Below are 21303 nucleotides of genomic sequence, written 5' to 3'. Positions count from 1 at the left end.
GAGACTCACTGAATATAAATATCTTGGTGTGTGGCTCGATTAGTAGGAAGAGACTTGTTGAAGCAGTTTTCTTATCAGTCCTGGACTATGGTGATGTAATCTACAGACATGCTGCGGCCTCAACCCTTAAATCCCTGGACTCTGTTCATCACTCAGCCCTCAGATTCATCACTAATGATAGATACGACACTCATCACTGTGTCCTTTATGAGAAGGTTGGTTGGCCCTCTCTGATGGAGAGGTGCAACAAACACTGGTATTTGTTAATGGTTATGCCCTTATTGGCAAGCTACCTTATACTACATCATAAATGGAATGGAATTTTGGAACCTATGGAACCCGTTCTTTACAGGGTAAATCTACATTTTGCTATGATGCCCCTCTAGCTCATGGAATGAACTCCAACTGTCCTTAAAGCTTGAGATTCTCCCCTCTGTTGCAGAGTTTAAAACCTTGATCTCCAACCTTTGTCAATCAAGTTCTACGTGTTTTAATATATTTGTTATGTTTGCTTTTTGCCTCGTCTTGTTATCTTATTGTTATGATTTTATGGTGTGATTTAATGTGCTTTTTTGTGTGCTTATTTCTGTACGTACACTCGATGTGACTGTACATGAGGGAAACCTTAGTTGCCTTTCAAGTTTAAATAAAGTTTTTAAATGAAATTAAATGAAATTAAATTAAAAACGTAGCCTTAGCTGCCAGAGTTGTACCCTTCCTGCTGACTTGTACATAACTTGTAAGTCACTTTGGATAAAAGCGTCAGCTAAATGACTGAATATTGACTGTAAATGTGAATGTACAATCATACACGCAAATCTTTATCAAAGGGCATTTCAAGTTTATCAGTGCTTTCAGCAATGTCAATGGAATATCCAGGTCTTGGTCAGAACAAGTGAGTCAGGCTTACTGCTTTATATGGAGTTATATGGATTTAATCGGCCAGATCAAACATGGCCTACAGATATGGAGACGGACCAGGCGAGTATATAAGGGGCCGCAGACCTTCAGATGGTTGTAGAGAGGCACCATGGGTAAATTCCTCATCTTCGTTGGTAAGTTGAGAAGTTGCTTCTCATCCTTCTTTTTGCATTTTAAATATGTAGGTATTTCTAGGTACTGTTTTTTTTTTATATTCAAACTAAACATACTTAGATTAGATTCGATTAAAATGTATTGTCATTATACAGCATAAGTACAGCACACGAAAAGAGGTTTGTCATCCAACCAGAGTGCAAATGTAACAATAAAGTGCAATAGTACTGTACAGGTGGTTAAACTGGGTATAAAATATATAAATGAGTATAAGCTACTACTGAGTAATAGTGCTAATCAGATGTATGTACAGAGTTTGAGTATTAATATGTACAGTGATACAAGTATAAAGACAGTATGGTAGATAGTAAGTCATACTGGTCAGCAGCGTAACTAGTAAGAGTAGGTGATGTACACTGTATAGATATAGATATAGATATAGATATAATATCTACAGATATGTAAAAATTATTATATGCAGGTATATACGGACAGAGGATATATATATAAAAGAAGACATGCACAGGTGGAATTTGGTCCCTCTTTTGGGCTTAAGTTCGAGGATAGGAGCAATCAATATGAATGTTCTCCTGCGTTTGTTGTATATTTTTGGGAATCTACCTACAGTTAGGATGGGTTGAATGCAGAGGACAAATTCCTGGTATGTGTACAAATGTAATTCTACTTCTAATTGTCTCTGTCTCTCTTTCCTTCTCAATCCCTTCCTCTCTGCAGGTCTGGCTCTCCTGCTGCACGTGCAGCTCGGTAAGATACAGTATAATACAGTATATAATGTAACAGCTAGGTAAGATACAGTGTATAATACAGTATATAATGTAACAGCTAGGTAAGATACAGTATAATACAGTATATAATGTAACAGCTAGGTAAGATACAGTATAATACAGTATATAATGTAACAGCTAGGTGGGATACAGTATAATACAGTACATAATGTAACAGCTAGGTAAGATACAGTATAATGCAGTATATAATGTAACAGCTAGATAAGATACAGTATAATACAGTATATAATGTAACAGCTATGTAAGATACAGTATAATACAGTATATAATGTAACAGCTAGGTAAGATACAGTATAATACAGTATATAATGTAACAGCTAGGTGGGATACAGTATAATACAGTATATAATGTAACAGCTAGGTAAGATACAGTATAATAAAGTATATAATGTAACAGCTAGGCGGGATACAGTATAATACAGTATATAATGTAACAGCTAGGTAAGATACAGTATAATAAAGTATATAATGTAACAGCTAGGTAAGATACAGTATAATACAGTATATAATGTAACAGCTAGGTAAGATACAGTATAATACAGTATATAATGTAACAGTTAGGTAAGATACAGTATAATACAGTATATAATGTAACAGCTAGGTAAGATACAGTATAATACAGTATATAATGTAACAGCTAGGTAAGATACAGTATAATACAGTATACAATGTAACAGTTAGGTAAGATACAGTATAATACAGTATATAATGTAAAAGCTAGGTAAGATACAGTATAATACAGTATATAATGTAACAGTTAGATAAGATACAGTATAATACAGTATATAATGTAACAGTTAGGTACGATACATTATTATACAGTATATAATGTAACAGTTAGATAAGATACAGTATAATACAGTATATAATGTAACAGTTAGGTACGATACAGTATAATACAGTATATAATGTAACAGCTAGATAAGATACAGTATAATACAGTAATGTAACAGCTAGGTAAGATACAGTATAATACAGTATATAATGTAACAGTTAGGTAAGATACAGTATAATACAGTAATGTAACAGCTAGGTAATATACAGTCAAATACAGTATATAATGTAATATATACATCTTCTATGTTCTGAAGTGGTTCCCTGGGTCTGAGGATCATGAACCTCACTCGGCACATAACGACCTGGAAACTTTAAATGCAGATACAGAAAGAATGATTAACAAACACAATATGTCACGACGATGGCAGAATAGCACAATATCCTCCAACCTGTACCTGTACCTGTACCTGTACCTGTACCTGTACCTGTACCTGTACCTTCACCTGTAGCTGTACCTGTACCTGTACCTCACCTCCCACAGGGTCATCATACGTGCTCTCCTGCTACTTCACCAACTGGGGACAGTACCGTCCCGGAGCAGGAAAGTACTTCCCTGCCAACGTGGACCCGTGTCTCTGTGACCACCTCATCTATGCCTTCTCCGTGATGAACAACAACAACGAGATCTCGACCTACGAGTGGAACGACGAGAAGCTCTATGCTGAGTTCCAGGCCCTCAAGAAAGAGTTAGTACATACATGTACATGCACATACTATATATATATATACACTGACAAAAAAACGATCTGCTTTCTGTTGTACTGAGTTACAGTATGACACTTCTGAGGAACGTGATGATAGCACCATGACCATTGATTAATGCTTCCATTGAAACACTAGCCTGATAGTGTGAATCCAGCAGGATACACACAGAGGCATAGGAACAAAAGTACATAAATCATGCCTTTAAAATGAGGCGCGAGCGCTAAATCAAAGTACACTTTCCTCTGCTTTCAGCAACGCCAACCTGAAGACTCTGCTGGCTATTGGAGGATGGAACTTTGGCACTGCCAAGTGAGTATCCAATAGGATCAATGATGCCAGGACCTTGAGTCCCTTGTTAAGATGCTGATTGTTATTGTCTCTCTCCTCAGTTAAGATGCTGATTGTTATTGTCTCTCTCCTCAGGTTCACAGCCATGGTGGCCAGTGCCACTAACCGCCAGACCTTCACCACCAGTGTGATCAAGTTCCTGCGCCAATACGGGTTTGATGGTCTGGATATTGACTGGGAGTACCCCGGGTCTCGTGGTTCCCCACTTGTGGACAAGGCGCGCTACACTGTCCTGTGTCAGGTCTGTCTGCTTTAATCCATATAATATTATATGATATTGTTATTAAATTATTATTATCATTATTATTATAATAGCACCCTTAGGAGGTCTATCACATGAATATATCTGAATATAATGCAACAATACAATATACCTCCTCCTCCTTCATCCTCCTATCCCTCTTGTAGGAGCTGCTGACGGCGTTTGAGGCGGAGGGCAAGAGCACCAACCGTCCTCGTCTGATGCTGACGGCTGCCGTCTCCGCTGGAAAGGGAACCATTGAGACTGGATACCAGATTGCTGAGATTGGAGCGTTAGTACACAGACGTGCACACGCACACCTGCTCTCATGCACTCCCACGTTTTCACATGCCCATACAAACACACACACACAGACATACACACATACAAATATTACGTACACAAGCACACGCATACGGTTATCAAAGACACACACTTTAGATTTAAAGGTCAAATCTGTAATGCCTTCAAACAACAGCCTCTAGACAAAGGAGCCCAGCTGGGTATTACACATTGTTTAAATGTTTTGTTTTGGTCTGATGTGTGGGTTGGAATTGAGTGGGGATAGGGCAGGGGTCGGAAACCTGCGGCTCTTCAGCCCCTTTGCAGTGGCTCCCTCTTATTTTGGAGATTGAGGTGATACTGTGACACTGAAATAAAAAAGTGTTTAATATTTCATCAACTAAAATATACGTCACACCCGGCACCTCTCCCTGCCGTCTGCAGGCGGCTAATCTTGAGTTTCCAACCCCCAGTAAACTAACCAGGGCCCCGTTCCCCGTACCTGGATAACTGAGTTAGCCGGATAATTTCCAGTCTAGCCTGACTTAAGCCGAACCTTTCCATTCCCCGACGCTCGATTGTCCAAATCACCATGACAACAGATCAAAAAGTTTGAGCCTGGTCGAGAGCAGGGTTAACTTCAGTTAGCTGGATGAACCATGGCCACGCCCCCGCAAATAAATGACAGCTCGCTTCCTGAAATGATTCTCACAGTCTAGAGATCCCATTTATACCATTCTGAATTATGTTTCTGTGCTTCGTTTTCCTAGAGGGGGCTTTTGAAATGTATAATAATAGAACTAAATGCTGATAATAAATCATATTGAGCCTATAGATTTACTTTGTCCTAAATAAAATAATGCACGTCATATACGGCGCTCGGAGTCGCGATACACGCTGCATGTGGTTATTTTAATAACGGCGCATTGCAAATGTGAATCCCGCGGGGATATCTTTAATGAATGAAACCTATCGGCCGTTTGGCTCTGATTAGTTTCATATATTCTCCGCTGTAGATTTGCTTAACGGAGCGCCCGGATTGTGTTTCATTCAAGCATAAAATTGAAGTGTCTATGCGTGGATTGTGGTTTTTGTGTGATATTGTAACTGGGATTAAAATGTCTGATGAGATGCGCTGTTTGACGGATTTGAGAAATTGAATGAGCCGTTGACGTCACATTAATGCATTTGAGAATAAAGAGATAAAACTTCATTCAAAAGAAAAATATTCTAAACACGGGTCTCTCGTCCATTAATGGATAAACAATGAATATATCCCGTCTGGCACAGTGGCGCAGAGGCTAGTGCTCAATCCTGGCAACCGGGCGACAGGAGTTCGAAACCCCGCGTTTCCAATATAATTTTTTTGGAATATAATATTAATGATTATACGCAAAAGTAGCCTAGTTTTAAGTTAAAATATTATAAATCTACATGCATTGAGGATGTCATTCTTTATATAGCTCTCAACGTGCACCAAATTGAATTATTCCTACATTGCAAAAAGAAGGAAAAGACTAGGAGAAGTGGGATTCGAACCCGGGCCGTCTGCGTGAAAGTCAAAACCACAAACCGTCACACCACAGTGCAGAAAAGTAAAAGATCCACCATACATCAATCAATGGGTAAGAGAGCCGTATCCTTATTCTGTATAACAGTTGAACTAATTATTTTCGCTAGCAAGATCTCATTTGATTATTCAATCCATAAACCTACTGCCAGCAGGCAAGTTTAAAGAAATATAATCTGATTGATTGGGGTAATGAGGGACTTAAAATTAGCCTATAGATTATGCATTTAACTTGTCGGCGAGGCTATTGAGCCGTACTGCAATCTGTTAATAAAGTTTTAAATCAATTAATCAATCAATGCCGTTAGAAAATCAGGATCTCTGCTATCGATACGTGCTGGCTTTTCAACTGAAGCGGCCGCGCGCACTTATCCTGGGTCTCAAGTCTGGTTCGAGTTAACGAGACTGAATCCACCTTCGAGGAACAGGAAAATCCCGGCTTCAAACATCGGGTTAATTGAATCTGGATAATGGGACTCTTGATCGACTTAGTTGAACCAGGTACGGGGAATAGGGCCCAGGAGTAGATAGAGAAATGATAGGAAATATAGAAATAGATGCGTTTGTTAGAGGAAAACGAATTTCAATAATCTATGCCTATATTCTATGCACACTGCCAGCCAGCCTTTATGTGACGGAGAGATACACTTTCAGTTTTGACAGAGAGAAGTTAATCTCGCGATCCAGATACAATTTAACACAAACGGTTCCAAAGATATTTAATGTTTGTCGGCATATTTTCACACCAACTGGGTCTTTTATTTGTAATGGATTTGGTGCAAATATTTTTTTAGATACATGAAAAAAAGAATAAAAATGAAAGATTATGTGTTGTTGTCACCAGCCTGCTGGATTACTTCCACGTGATGACCTACGACTTCCACGGCTCCTGGGAACGCGTGGTTGGAGAGAACAGCCCTCTGTACAAAGGCCCCGCCGACAAGGGCGACCTCATCTACTTCAACATGGTGAGCTGGAGGATTAATTTACAATGATCATATTTTAGGCATTTAGTAGATGCTGTTAATCAGGGCAACTTGATTGACCTATCTCAAACCCTGCCCTCTTTCCTTGATCCTCCAATCTCCGGGAACAAGCAACCGCTGTGATCGGAGGATCAAGAAAAGAGAGCGGGGTTTGAGAACAGGTCCATATCACTGGATGTAATGAATATCACTGTAATAGCACTGAATGACAAGTTAATATGAAAGTGCACTGTGCATGTGATGTCCCGCTGTCATTGTACTGTGTTGATATGTCTCTGCACTGAGATTATTCAGTGTTTTCTCTGTTTTGTAGCAAGTGGTGACAAGCGGTGATTGTTGGTGTTAGTTCCTCATCATCCCTGTTGCTCTTAGCCTTATTATTATTATTATTATTATTATTATTATTATTATTATTATTATTATTATTATTATTATTATTATTATTATTATTATTATTATTATTATTATTATTATTATTATTATTATTATTATTATTATTATTATTATTATTATTATTATTATTATTATTATTATTATTATTATTATTATTATTATTATTATTATTATTATTATTATTATTATTATTATTATTATTATTATTATTATTATTATTATTATTATTATTATTATTATTATTATTATTATTATTATTATTATTATTATTATTATTATTATTATTATTATTATTATTATTATTATTATTATTATTATTATTATTATTATTATAATAATGTTTAGTTAATTTCTTATTGTATATAGCTGTGGTAGTAATGGCTGAATGAAAGTAAATTAAACACTTTTTTACAGGTTTTTGTTTTTACTTTTTGTGATAATTCTTCTCATAGCGCCTGGTTCCCTCTCCTTAGGACTATGCTATGAACTACTGGAAGAGCAACGGTGCCCCAGCTGAGAAGCTGCTGGTTGGTATGGCCACCTATGGACACAACTTCAAGCTGGCCTCCCCTTCTAACACAGCTGTGGGAGCTCCCAACAATGGAGCTGGACCTGCCGGTCCCTTCACCCGTCAGACTGGCTTTTTGGCCTACTATGAGGTGAGATAAGATGAGGCTTGAGACATGGTGTCCTACTATGAGGTGAGATAAGATGAGGCTTGGGACATGTTGTCCTACTATGAGGTGAGATAAGATGAGGCTTGAGACATGTTGTCCTACTATGAGGTGAGATTAGATGAGGCTTGAGACATGTTGTCCTACTATGAGGTGAGATAAGATGAGGCTTGAGACATGGTGTCCTACTATGAGGTGAGATAAGATGAGGCTTGAGACATGGTGTCCTACTATGAGGTGAGATAAGATGAGTCTTGAGACATGGTGTCCTACTATGAGGTGAGATTAGATGAGGCTTGATACATATTGTCCTACTATGAGGTGAGATTAGATGAGGTTTGAGACATGTTGGCCTACTATGAGGTGAGATAAGATGAGGCTTGAGACATGTTGTCCTACTATGAGGTGAGATAAGATGAGGCTTGAGACATGTTGTCCTACTATGAGGTGAGATAAGATGAGGCTTGAGACATGTTGTCCTACTATGAGGTGAGATAAGATGAGACAGGTCAATTGACTATAAAAAAAAAAAGAAAAAAAACACACATCCAATGATCTTAAGGTGGTGGAACGAGCGTGAGTGCGCAACAGGGAACTATAGAGTCTGTACACTGAAATCTCCAGACGCAAGGAATTTATTCACACAACAGAATAGTGACATTTCAAACACACCACACTTCTTCAGACTCCCAGTGGGAATTGAACCTCTATCCTTGGTAGTGTTAGTGCCATGCTCTGCCCATTGAGCCATTCTCATGTCTCTTTACTGTTAATATGTGTATTTGTTTGATGTGTGTGTGTGTGTGCATGTGTGAGAAAGAGACCTAAATCTCTGCCCCCTCTCCCCTCAGATCTGCACCTTCCTGAAGACAGCCACTGAGGCCTGGGACGCCCCTCAGCAGGTGCCCTATGCCTTCACCAGTGAGGTCTGGGTCGGATATGACAACATCAAGAGTTTCAACATCAAGGTCTGTTTATATGCGATTGTTCAGATGTGTTGCATGTATCACTAATCTTGTATTTGGTCGCTGTGCTTTATGACCAGTTTAACAACTCTGTCTCTCTACAGTCTCAGTTTAACCACTCTGTGTCTCTACAGTCTCAGTTTAACCACTCTGTGTCTCTACAGTCTCAGTTTAACAACTCTGTGTCTCTACAGTCTCAGTTTAACAACTCTGTGTCTCTACAGTCTCAGTTTAACAACTCTGTCTCTCTACAGTCTCAGTTTAACCACTCTGTGTCTCTACAGTCCCAGTTTAACCTGTGTGTGTCTCTCTACAGATTGACTGGCTGAAGAAGAGTGGTTTTGGAGGAGCCATGGTCTGGAGTCTGGACATGGATGACTTCAGCGGCACCTTCTGTGGCCAGGGGAAATATCCTCTGATCAACACCATCAAGACCGGCCTGGGAATTGGCGGCGGTAAGACAGACACATAGTGCACACACACACACACACACACACACACACACACACACACACACACACACACACACACACACACACACACACACACACACACACACACACACACACACACACACACACACACACACACACACACACACACACACACACACACACACACACACACACACACACACACACACACACACACACACACACACACACACACACACACACACACACACACACTCACACACACTAGAGACACACACAGCTCTTCAGACACAATTCGCTCTCTTGATATCTCTTCTCTTTTCTTCCGTCTCACCTAGACTGCACAGCACGACCCCTGCCACCTGTTGTCATCCCCACCCAGCCAGGTGGTGGTGGAAGTGGTGGAACTGGCTTCTGCGCTGGCAAGTCCGACGGACTCTACCCTGACCTCACCAACAAGAACCACTTCTACCAGTGCTCCCGGGGACAGACCTACGACCAGCACTGTGCTGCCGGCCTGGTCTTCGACGTCAGCTGCAAGTGCTGCAACTGGGCTTAAAAAGGACTTGGTTCCAGTTCTATAGAATTGTTCCCCCTACCTTCTTCAGTTAGGGGCTGGTCTGGGATCTGTGTGGGCCATCTATTATTTCTCTGTCTAGCTGCCATTGTGTGTTTGTATGAGTTTGTTTGGGTAATGTTACTTGCATGAGACAATGACTAACATTGTTTCAGTATGTACATAATTCGATTATTATATACATTTGTTTTATGTATACAGATCATATCAACATCTGTAATATTGGTTAACATCGGTGCATCCCTAAAGACCATGATGGTATGACCCATGTAATTAGAGTTCCATAGAAAGTAACATCACAGATATTTTCCAAATAAATACATGATTTAAACGAGTCTCCTGTGTCTTCTATTGATCAGCTCTATTTACAGTTGGTGTCAATAATGTCACCGTAGACTAAAGAGGTACCAAGAAGTTCTTTATTGTAGCAGAACTTTGAGATTATCAGAGATGTGGTCAACACCAATCATTATCATCAATGACATCATCCTCATCGTAATCATCACCCCATAAATTAATCCATGTAGGACCGTGACAGTAGTAAACATTATCAGTGTACATAAATAAGACACTGCTGATAAAAACAACTGAAGATAGTAAAAACATTAAACCTCAGCGGTGCAGCAGAACAAAGTTTACAGAATATAACAGACACATAGGGCGGCTAAGTGGCGCAGTGGGCAAGGCGCTCGCCACTAACGCAGGAGATGCTGGGTTCGAGCCCAGCTCTCGGCGTGCTACCAGCTTGGCTGGTCGTTCATACTAACACAGTTGGCAGTGTTAGGGGTGGGAAAGCTGGTGGGTGGGGATCGGACGTTGTGGACAGCGACTCCTACAGGTCGGTTGGTGCGCCTGTACAGCAGAATCAGGAAGTAACCGGGGCAGCGTGAGCCTCCCACGCGGTACTCCTCGCCACTGAGAGATCGCGCTGTACAGGTGAAAAGATGCGACGGCTCCCTCCTCGTGTACCGGAGGGGACACGTGATGCAAGGCTTGGTCCTCACTGCAGCCGACCAGTGGGAGGCATAGTCTAGCAACGTTTGAGACAGGGGAGGGGAGAATTGGCGAGGCGAAATTGGGATGAGAGAAAAATAGAAAAATAAGGAGAAAAAGTGGATACAAAAGAAAAAAATATATATAACAGACACTATAGAACATAACATCAACACTAGAACTATAACAGACACTAGGAACATAACATCAACACTAAGAATATAACAGACACACCATCACCAGGATGATGCTTAAACCTAGATGGCATCAAACTGCGAACTCCAGGCAGAAGAGCCCATCTTGAACTTTGTTTAGGTCATCATTTTGACCCGGTCGAGTGAAAGAGCAAAGAGTCCTGGGCTAAGAGGACAACCCTGTCTAGAAGAGCGCGAAACAGCGAATAGTGGTGAGCAAAGCTTCCCTGTCAAGATCATGGCAGAGGGATCTGTGTAGAGGACTTTGATCATGTGAATGAAACCCTCGCCCAATCCCATCCTTCCCAGTACTGCCCATAAATATGACCACTCCAATCTGTCAAAGGCCTTCATCGCGTCTAAGGACATGACAGCCGTAGGGGCTGCAACATCCTTACTGGCATCAATCACGTGCATTAACCGTCTGATATTATCCGTGACCAGTCTGCCTCTTATAAAGCCGGTCTGATCGGGGTTAACCAGAAATGTCATATGCTTTTGAAGTCGGATGGCTAGCACCTTAGCATATAGCTTGAGATCGGCTCCGAGGAGACTTAAGGGTCTATAGCTGCCACATTTGGTTTTGATTGATTGATTGATTGAAAACTTTATTAACAGATTGCAGAATGGGTACAGTACAGTACAGCTCAATACATACAATTGTTAAGGGGATGCAGACCAGAGAAAGACTTTCGTCTTGTTTACATCAGGGTCCCCCATTTTCCATTCATCATAACATATATGACATACATGACATACAGATAGACAGTACTGCTACATCTATAGATTTATGACATACCAGATTTGCAAATACAGTACTGTTTGTGATACGAAAAGAGTCCAGAAAAGACTCTTTAGAGCCTTTAGCACAGTTTATAAGACAATCCCAATCCATAGAACCAATCTCAATCAAGGGCACACAACATCATATTAGTTTCTATGCGGACAACGTAATATTGTTCATGGAAAACCCTACCACCTCAATGCCTCATCTTCTCAAGTTGATTGATGACTTTGGCAATCTATCGGGATTTAGGATAAATTGGCCAAAGTCGGCCTTCCTACCACTTAACGCCCTTGCAAAGAATATACTCCTTCTAGGAAAAATACCAATGGTAAAACACTTCAGATGTTTAGGAGTTGAGGTATTCCCTACTATAAACCAAACGGTGAAGTACAATTACACAAAAGTCCAAGATAAGATCAATTACGACTTTGACAGGTGGTCCAAACTAAAAAATTCAGTACAGGCCCGAGTATCAATAGTTAAGATGGATGTCTTACCTAGAATCAACTTCATTAGCTCAATGTTACCGCTACCCCCTCCTGATGGTTACTGGAAAAAATTACACTCCACCGCATATACATTTGTTTGGAATAATAAACCTCCAAGAATAAAAAGATTCACCGCACAGAGAAACAAAGCCGACGGTGGATTAGCATTCCCAGACTTTTACCACTATTTTAAAGCGTACTCTTTAAGACCACTGACAACCTGGTTTGACTCCCAAGCATCAGTATCCTGGAGAAACTTAGGGGGCTTTCACACTCAGCCTTTTGTATCGAATCACCGTCCCGGAGCACGGGGGGCAGTGTTCTCACTCACCACTTTTGGGGTGCGAGTCGGCGCTGAATCGTTTCACCCCCCGCTGAACGGGACCAGCTGGCAGAGGTGGTCTCGGGGTCGGTCCCGGGAGAACGGGGGGTGTGGCTTTGCGAGCTTGTACCTTTTCACGGGCGTGGTGCCTGGTGCTGACATAACGTCATAAATTTTGTTTGCCATTGCTATGTCTATACATTGTTCGAATGCATTTATTTCTATTAGACCAGTGGTGCCCAACCAGTCGGCCGTGGTCGACCAGTAGATCGCTCAAAACGCTCAAAAGCGGACTCTACAACACCATCCATTCGTGATAAAATATAACTTCATATTTATTGGCAATTTGTTCATTTTATATCAACATCCAGAGTCCGCAGTCGTGTTAAGACATTCCCGTTTACATTTTCGGTCGACCAGTAGATCAATGACATTCAATATAATCGATGCGAGCAATGTTACTATAGTATGTTGCATGTAGTAACGTTAGCGTTAGCCGTTAGCTTAGCGTTGTTGTTAACCCTGCAAAACGATCAAAAGCGGACTCTACAACAGAGTTCCATTTGTGAGAAAAGGGGGGTGGGTTATATTGACAAGGCTTGACAACAGAGGTTCAAATATAACTTCATATTTATTAGTTATTTGTTTCTTTATATCAACAACCATTCTCCAGTCTCCGTGTTCTGTGTTTACATTTCGAGCGTGACATCATCGACTACGGCAAGCTTACAAGCTCAAAACGCAAACCGTAAACAAAACCCAGAGCGCACCAAGACTGAAGTGTGTACACAAACTAGAGGGGGGAGAGGGGGGGGGGGAGTTCGGCACGGAACTCGGAATGAGGACGGCACGGAGCTGATTTCGACCCCGATGTTGAGTGAGAAAGCCTCCTTAGAAGAAAAGATAGTAGCACCACATAGACTGCAGGACATAGTATACACCAAACTATCAATTAAGCAATGCGAAGTGAAATTTGGCCCTCTTATTACACATGTGATTCGGTTATGGCGAGAAACACAAAAGAAATATACTAACCAACATAATTGGCATAGCCATACTCCCCTATTCAATAACAATGCACTCCTTATTGGGAAACTGTTAGGGTTTGAAACCGACCTCAACAGCACGGCACAGACAGGTAGTTCAGAGTAAGCCAAACACTAGGGCGTATTTATTACAGAATCAAAAAGAGCCAAATAACAATTCTGAATCAACAAAAAAAGAGAATGCCTTCGGCAGAGTTGTCTGCGGCTCTGCAGATCCTCCCAGTGTTAGAGGTGGGGAATCGGCGTAGGCGCCGCTGCGGCTCTGCAGATACTCCCAGCTCCAACTCGGAGTGGAAACGGAGAGAGAGAGAGAGATCAACAACAGTCCAACAGTACACAGAGGCAGTGCAGTTCAGTCCTCCCTTAGCTGAGTCCAGTATGAAATACAAGTGACTTGATCTATGGTGTAAACTACACACAAGTTTAGCTGAGTCCAGTACAAAACAAAACGGTACTTCTTCAGTGTTATCCAAACACACAATTTAGCTGAGTCCAGTACAAAACAAAATGGTACTTCTTCAGTGTTATCCAAACACACAAAAACAGATAATCCAAAAAGGTTTGCTTCCAAAACTCACCAAAGCGCAAACGCGTAAAGCGGGCAATGAGGCGCAGCTCCAAACGGATGATCAAGATATTCACCAGCGGCGATCCAAAGATGTCCTGGAGAGAAAGTAGACGAGGCACAACAACGGGGGGAAGGCAGGCAGTAGCAGTAGTATTCAAAACGACCCGACAACGATTGAAAGAAGGTCCGAGTATATGAAGCCTCTGGAGCGCTAATCACAAACTACGACAGGTGGGTGATGGAATTGGTAATCGCTCCTGAAGCGTGTGGCGGGGAATGCACCAATCAACACAGTACCTTGAAGAAGCGTGTGGCGGGGAACGAGCCAATCCTCACAGACCTATCAGATACCCCAAATGGGAAAAGCAGGGCATACATACATTGGGAGATGTTTTCAACAAACAGGGTTTTTGTAGCTATCATGATATACATAAAAAATGTAACCTCACCAGTTCCACATATTATTTCTACGCACAGTTATTAAAATGTTTTAAGGCTCATGGAGTCCCATTAAAAATACCAATTGAGCATCACAGATATCACAAATTCTTCTATGAAAGAGAGACATCGAGAGGATTCGTATCTGATTTTTATCATCACTTACTAACGTCTTCGTATGAAATCCTTCCCCTAGACTTAGTATGGAGGAGGGATATACCAGATTTGGAAGTAGATTTTGATTGGCAAGAAGTCTGGGAAAACGTTCGAATTGCATCACGCAACCCGGATCATCAACAAATTAATCTTAATTATATTCACAGGACATACCTGACTCCTATAAGATTGAACAGAATGGGACTTAGACAAGATTCTATATGTTCTTTATGTACAAATGGTGATGAGGGTACATTTATGCATATGTATTGGGATTGCCCACCTGTTAAGAAATTCTGGGAAGAAGTGACCCTGCAATTATCAGAATTCTTACTTCTGAATATACCTGTACATCCCTCTGTATTGCTGTTGAATGATGTCTTTCAGTATGCAGCCCCTATACAGCTAAAGAGACTAGTTTTATCCGGTCTTACAGCTGCTAAAAAGCTGATAGCTTCACGATGGATTCAACCGGAAAAAATTTGCCGGAAGGTATGGATTCTTACCTATCTCGATGTGATTTATCTAGAGATATCTACAGCAAGAATTTTAGGTAGAAACGTTAGAAACAAATGAAAATGGATGGATTATCCAAGTGGGGGTCCGGGGGGGGGGGGGGGGGGGGAGAGCGAGCAAGAGCATATGTATGTATTGGATTGCAAGTATTAGGTATATATATCCCGTAAACTACATTTATATTGATTTGAAATGTATAATCCTGTGATTTACTTAGGATATTTACTGTTAATGCTTGTGTGTCTAAATTTATGTTATGTTTAAAAAAAAACTATAAAAAAAAAAAAAAAAAACTGTGGGGTCCTTATCTTTCTTGAGTAGAACAGATATAAGTGCCATATTGACATCCCTGGAAAAATTGCCCTCCTCGACTGAGTGTAAAATCATTGAAAGTAATAAGGGACCAAGTATATCCCAAAACGCAGTATAGAGTTCCGGTGGAATGCTGTCCCAACCAGGAGCCTTGCCCCGTTGCATATCAGCAATTGCTTCCCTGAGCTCATCTAGTGTGATAGGTTCAGTTAACCGTTTAGCGTCCTCCTCTGAGATTTGTGGTAGGTTAATTTGACTAAGATAGTCCTCCAGCTTGGCGTGATCAAAGACCACTTCCGACTCGTACAGGTTGGAATAAAATGAGCGAAATGTATCGTTGATTTTGTTGGGGTTGGTGGTTATCTCACCCTGTTGGTTCTTAATGGCAGGGATATCTGCAAATTGATCGCTGGCCCGTATCTTCATAGCCAGTAGGTGACTGGGTCTAGAGCTATGAAAGTAGTAGTGTTGTCTTGTTCTGTGCATTTGAAATTCAGATTGTTGTCTTAAAATGGAGTTAATCTCCTTTTTCACCACTTTAAGTCGGCTAGAGTATCTTTGCTGCATAGATATGCATGTTTTATGCATAGATATGCATGTTTTATGCAGCTCTTCCAATTCTACTAACTTGGAGAGACGCCCCTTGCGGAGATTGGAAGCGAATAGAGTGGTATTACTCCTAATAAACCCCTTAACCGCATTCCACAAAGTTCTGGGGTCCTGTACCGATCCAGCATTAAACTGCAAGAATTCAATGAGCTCCTTAAATTGTAGGTTCAATTCCTCGTTCTTCAGCAGCGTTGAGTTAAAGTGCCATCTAGTGGCACGAGACGTCATTTTGCTGAGCAAACCCTTAAGGAGGATGTATTTGTGGTCTGACAGTGCAATGGGCTTCAAGTCAACGTCAAAGCTATCGAATAGCCTAGGGGAGGAAAAAACATTCTGGACATTCGACAACGCCTCTACTTCCTCAGGCGCCTAAGGAAGTTCCAAGTCAGTCAGAAGATCCTTAAGAACTTCTACTCATGTACAATAGAGAGCATCTTGACCGGCAACATCACCTCCTGGTTTGGGAATAGCACTGCACAAGACCGAAGCAGACTACAAAGAGTGACACGTTCAACCGAACGCACAATTGGAGGGGGGCTCCCCACCCTCCAGAACATTTACAACAAGCGTTGCAAGGGCAAGGCTAAGAGAATCATTAAAGACTCCAGTCACCCGAACAACTGCCTCTTTGAACTGCTGCGGTCAGGCAAGCGATACCGGAGTCTCAAGGCGAGCACAGAAAGACTCAGAAGAAGCTTCTATCCCCAGGCCATCAGGCTGCTAAATGAACAATGAACACTACACAACAACAACCACCAAACGCACATAGCACACACATCCACACGCACACACTCACTTTAAACAAACACACTGTAGCACCCACTCCACACACTTTATAGCACACACCCACTTTAAACAAACACACTGTAGCACCCACTCCCCACACTTTATATTTATTGATGAAGGATTGCACTACAACTCGTACACCTTACTGTAAATTGTACCTAAATTGTACCTCATCCCATTTCTGCTTTGCACTATATAGTACTGTACATTAGTACACTGCATAGTATTGTATATTATATGGTAACTCAGAACATTGTACATATGTCTATACCGAACACTGTGACCTCATTTTCTTCTTCTAAATTACATGCTATACTATGTTATTTGATACTATCTTGTCTAGCACAGTCTCTGGAGCGTAACAGTAAGAAGCATTTTGTATGAAAGTATTCTGTACTTCTGTATGACAACTATTAAAGAAACTTGAACTTGAAACTTGAAACTCAACCTCCTGTCTTTTCAACCATGTTAGTACACTTGTGCGTTTATGTTGAATATTAAGCCCCCCTGAATTCCAGATCAAGATGTTTAAATTAGCCATAGTCCAACCAGGTTGCACTATGACTGAACGTGATTCCCCCGAAATAGAGCACCACAACATATACACATCCCCACGCTAAGGTCCTGTTGGGCGAGAGCAGACATACAGTAGAACGAGCCAAAAGAAATAAAAAACTAAAATCCCCGTATCCCCCCCTCACCGGGTCACAGCAACCAAAACCACATTACGTAACTTAACCATTCTAACCAGAATTGTATATTGTAACGAATTAGGAATAGGGGAACCCCCCATCTCTCAACAGAGAGAATCAATCTATATCTATATAGAGTTCAGTGCATAGAACATTATGCAGACGATAAAGGCACATGAAACATAGTTCGTCCGAACTGAACTTGATTAAAGTGAGGTACTCTTAACACATGTCGAAATAATACCACTGTGGAAATAAACCCCGATCATTACCGTGCTGCCATCGTTGAGGTAGTGCAGCGTCGGTGACGGTCTTGTGTTCTGCTGTGATAAGAAAGAGTGTTAAATGCACGCATTGTCCGCAGCGGTAGGATAGCCTCGATCTGCCACCCGCATACAGTTCGTTGCAAAGGGGATCAACCCCCTCGGTTGGACGGATCATAAGCACATTCAGTCTGTTTGAGTGAAAATTGTGATCTTCATCCCGCTCGGTTAGAGCCGTATAAAGACAACAAACATACGTAACAAACCTTGCGCCGTTCAATGGATAGTTCAAGTGTTAGATGATAAAAATGGCAAGAGATAAAGAATAAAGAAAAAACTGATAAGAGTTTGGGGGCGTCTGAATTACATTCAAATAGTCAGTAATCATGTTTGTGATTGAGACAGTACCGTATAGAGAAGTCAAGTATTACCATCCTGAGGATTGAGAAAGCCACGGTCGAACGTGTTTACCATAGTGCTGGCCTGGATAGCTAGCCGGTGTGCTAATAGCTCACGTGCAGTGGAGTCGTTAGCTTGGTTAGCTTGTATGCTAGCAGCCCACGTGTGGAACCAGCTCCACTCCTACAGAGCCGCTAGCCTGGATAGCTAGCATGTTAGCAGGCCACGCGTGAAGCCAGCCTCAGGTACCCGCGCCGGCCCCTCATTGCCCGTCGCTCGGTGTATGCTCCACCGTGGCCGGTCTGTTCCTCTCAGTCGGAGTGACTGTGTTGCTTTTTCGAATGAAGTCCTCCGCCTCGGATGGTGACTTGAATAGACGGTTGCACGATACCTCTCCCCATCCCGTCTTCACCTTCAGCGTTGCTGGGAATAGTAGATATACCTCCACCGCCCTCTCTCATGCTAGATCCATGGCGCCGGCGAATGCTCTGCGACGTTTAGCTGTGTAATCGCTAAAGTCAGCGGCGAATCTCAAGGTACGGCCGTTCACCACCGGAGGTTTCAGTCTGGCCTCTCTCAATATATGCTGTCTTGTCTGGAATCTCAGGCAGCAGAATATGAATGTGCGAGGGTTTGCACGCTCGCCCTTCAACTGGGTAGCGGGTCTGAAGATCCTATGCGCTCTTTCGATCTCGGGGCGAGCCAGTTTCGGAAACCATTTTGGTATCATCTCCTCGAGGTATTTTATCGGTTCGTCCTCCTCCGTTTCATCCGGTAACCCGTATATTCTAACATTACATCTTCTACCACGGTCCTCCAGGTCCGCCGACTTCATCTCACAATCACGTAGTTTGTCCTCCAAGTATAATATTCCCGCGACGTTGGTCTCAGCTACCTCCCACGACCGCGGACATACCTCCCTCTGCCATGGCTAATCGTGCGTCTATGGCGGTCACCGTCTCCTGTAGTGCATCTACCCTGCCGGCTAGCTTAGCCATGATAGCGTCTGTTTCCTCACGGAATATCGACCTGATGAGTTCCTTATCCACGTCGTTCAGGGTTCCCATCTTTTTCTCCGTCTGTTTAGACATAATTCTAACTTCAAGAAAATCAAATGGTATAAAAAATAAAACGTAATCAGGGTTAATGTGGTTTGGTTGCCGAGCTCTGTAAAATCAGCCAGCCATGCGCTGCGGATCGGAACCGGAAGTCCTCCCTCTCCCTCAGCTTTAAAAACAGTTTCTGGTGGTTAACTTGGTCGAATGCCTTAGAGCAGGGCTATTCAACTAAATTGTTCAGGGGGCCACATTGTCAGAAACCCAAGGGGCCAGGGGCCGGACTGCCACGGCACCTCCCCGTGCTATGATTTACACTTGACACAACACGCAACCACATTTTCACAACTTTTATTTAACTACATTGCAAAAGTAGTATACTTAAAAAAAAAAAAAAGTGCTTCATTCATGTGCCACATCTGCAACATCTCCTGCAAAAAGTGCTTCATTTATGACTGTGCAACAACTGCAACATCTCCTCTTCAACATTTCAATATAAAAATTAAATAAAAAACAAACAAGTGCATGATGTGCATCTGAACATTCTAACATCAACACTTGAACAAAAAAACACATTTATAGTGCAGCTGAGCTTATGAAAAAGTGCTTCATGTCTGTGCAACAACAGCAAATCACAGCATCTTATTAGCACTTATTGTCCACTCTTAACTCTCAAACATCATGGGGGGTGGGGGGCAGACAGGCCTAGCCTACATACACACATCTAATGAGAGAGATTGCACTTCTTTGACTGGGCAATGGCAGAGAAAGAGGGTTCATAGGAAGTGAGGGCTACCCGCAAACAGTGATGCAAATGCTAATTTGTCAAGGAGGCACGGTTGCTTGTTTTAATGGCATTCATGTGAGAGAAACTGGATTCACAGGTGTATGTTGAGCCAAACATTGATATTGCCAGCGTTTTTATTTTGGGGAATGTGTTGACATGAATACACTTTATCCAAAATGTTGTGGTGGATTCATTCTCAAGTGCCTGCTTCAGAGCAGATGATGCTTGCATGTCAATTATTTCAAGTTGCAGGAGACCTTCATCAATGTGAAGTGATGCAAGGAACTCTTGTCCTTTTGTGGAAATAGCAGCTACATTGGCAAATGGGTTGCTCACAAAATGCATCAATTCTCTGGGCATGTCAAATTCATCAAATCGACTTGCAAAGTTTTCCCTCAATTGTGCATGTGAACGTTGACATAAAAAAAAAGTAAAAAAAAAAAGTAAAATTATTCATTTAATTTTTTTATCATGTAATCTTTTGCGGGCCGGTCAGAATCATCCCGCGGGCATCAATAGAGGCATCAATAAAATCCACTAACACAGAGGAATTCTTACCCTTATACGTATTAATAACTTCTTTCAAAGCATAGATACAAAGGTCAGTGCCATGCTTGGCTTTGAACCCAAACTGATTTTCAAAGTGACTAAAAAATAACTTAAACGATCCAATAACATTCTCTCTAAGACTTTAGAAAGTACACTGGCCAGCGCAATGGGTCCTAACAACAATGTCCTAACACAATGTACAGTAAATTACCAAGTATGGTCTTGTCAATATTCCAATGTACAGTTTTGCTTGTACAGTGGTACAGTGTCCCCCACCCACCCACCCACCCACCCCTCCTACTCAACCTCCCCCCCACTCCCATTCAACCCCCCCCTCCACCCAACCACCTCCAACGTACAGTCCTCCCCACCCCCCCCACCTAACCAACCTCCTCCAATGTACAGTTTCCAAGTCAAATGTATATACTTTTTTTTCTGGACTTTTTTCGTATCACAAACAGTACTGTATTTGCAAATCTGGTATGTCATA

The 21303-nt window shown here is 41.7% G+C and overlaps 1 protein-coding gene across 1 annotated transcript; it reads left to right on the top strand.

Moving 5' to 3' along the window:
• Positions 1 to 1030: 1030 nt before the first annotated feature.
• On the top strand, positions 1031 to 9835 carry LOC311230385 (acidic mammalian chitinase-like; the record flags this gene model as incomplete). The annotated part of the gene is made up of 11 exons (XM_084316652.1): positions 1031 to 1055; positions 1771 to 1800; positions 3160 to 3364; positions 3636 to 3692; positions 3807 to 3972; positions 4140 to 4264; positions 6669 to 6792; positions 7677 to 7862; positions 8729 to 8845; positions 9159 to 9297; positions 9615 to 9835. The coding sequence occupies 11 exons, from the start codon at positions 1031 to 1033 to the stop codon at positions 9833 to 9835; spliced, it is 1395 nt and encodes a 464-aa protein (XP_084172778.1).
• Between the last annotated feature and the right edge of the window lie 11468 nt (positions 9836 to 21303).

The sequence above is a fragment of the Notolepis coatsorum genome, assembly GCF_963971535.1.
Source record: "Notolepis coatsorum genome assembly, chromosome: 6".
Classification (NCBI taxonomy): domain Eukaryota; kingdom Metazoa; phylum Chordata; class Actinopteri; order Aulopiformes; family Paralepididae; genus Notolepis; species Notolepis coatsorum.
The sequence above is the reverse complement of the archived record's forward strand: the minus strand, read 5'-3'. Positions and strand labels throughout refer to the sequence as shown.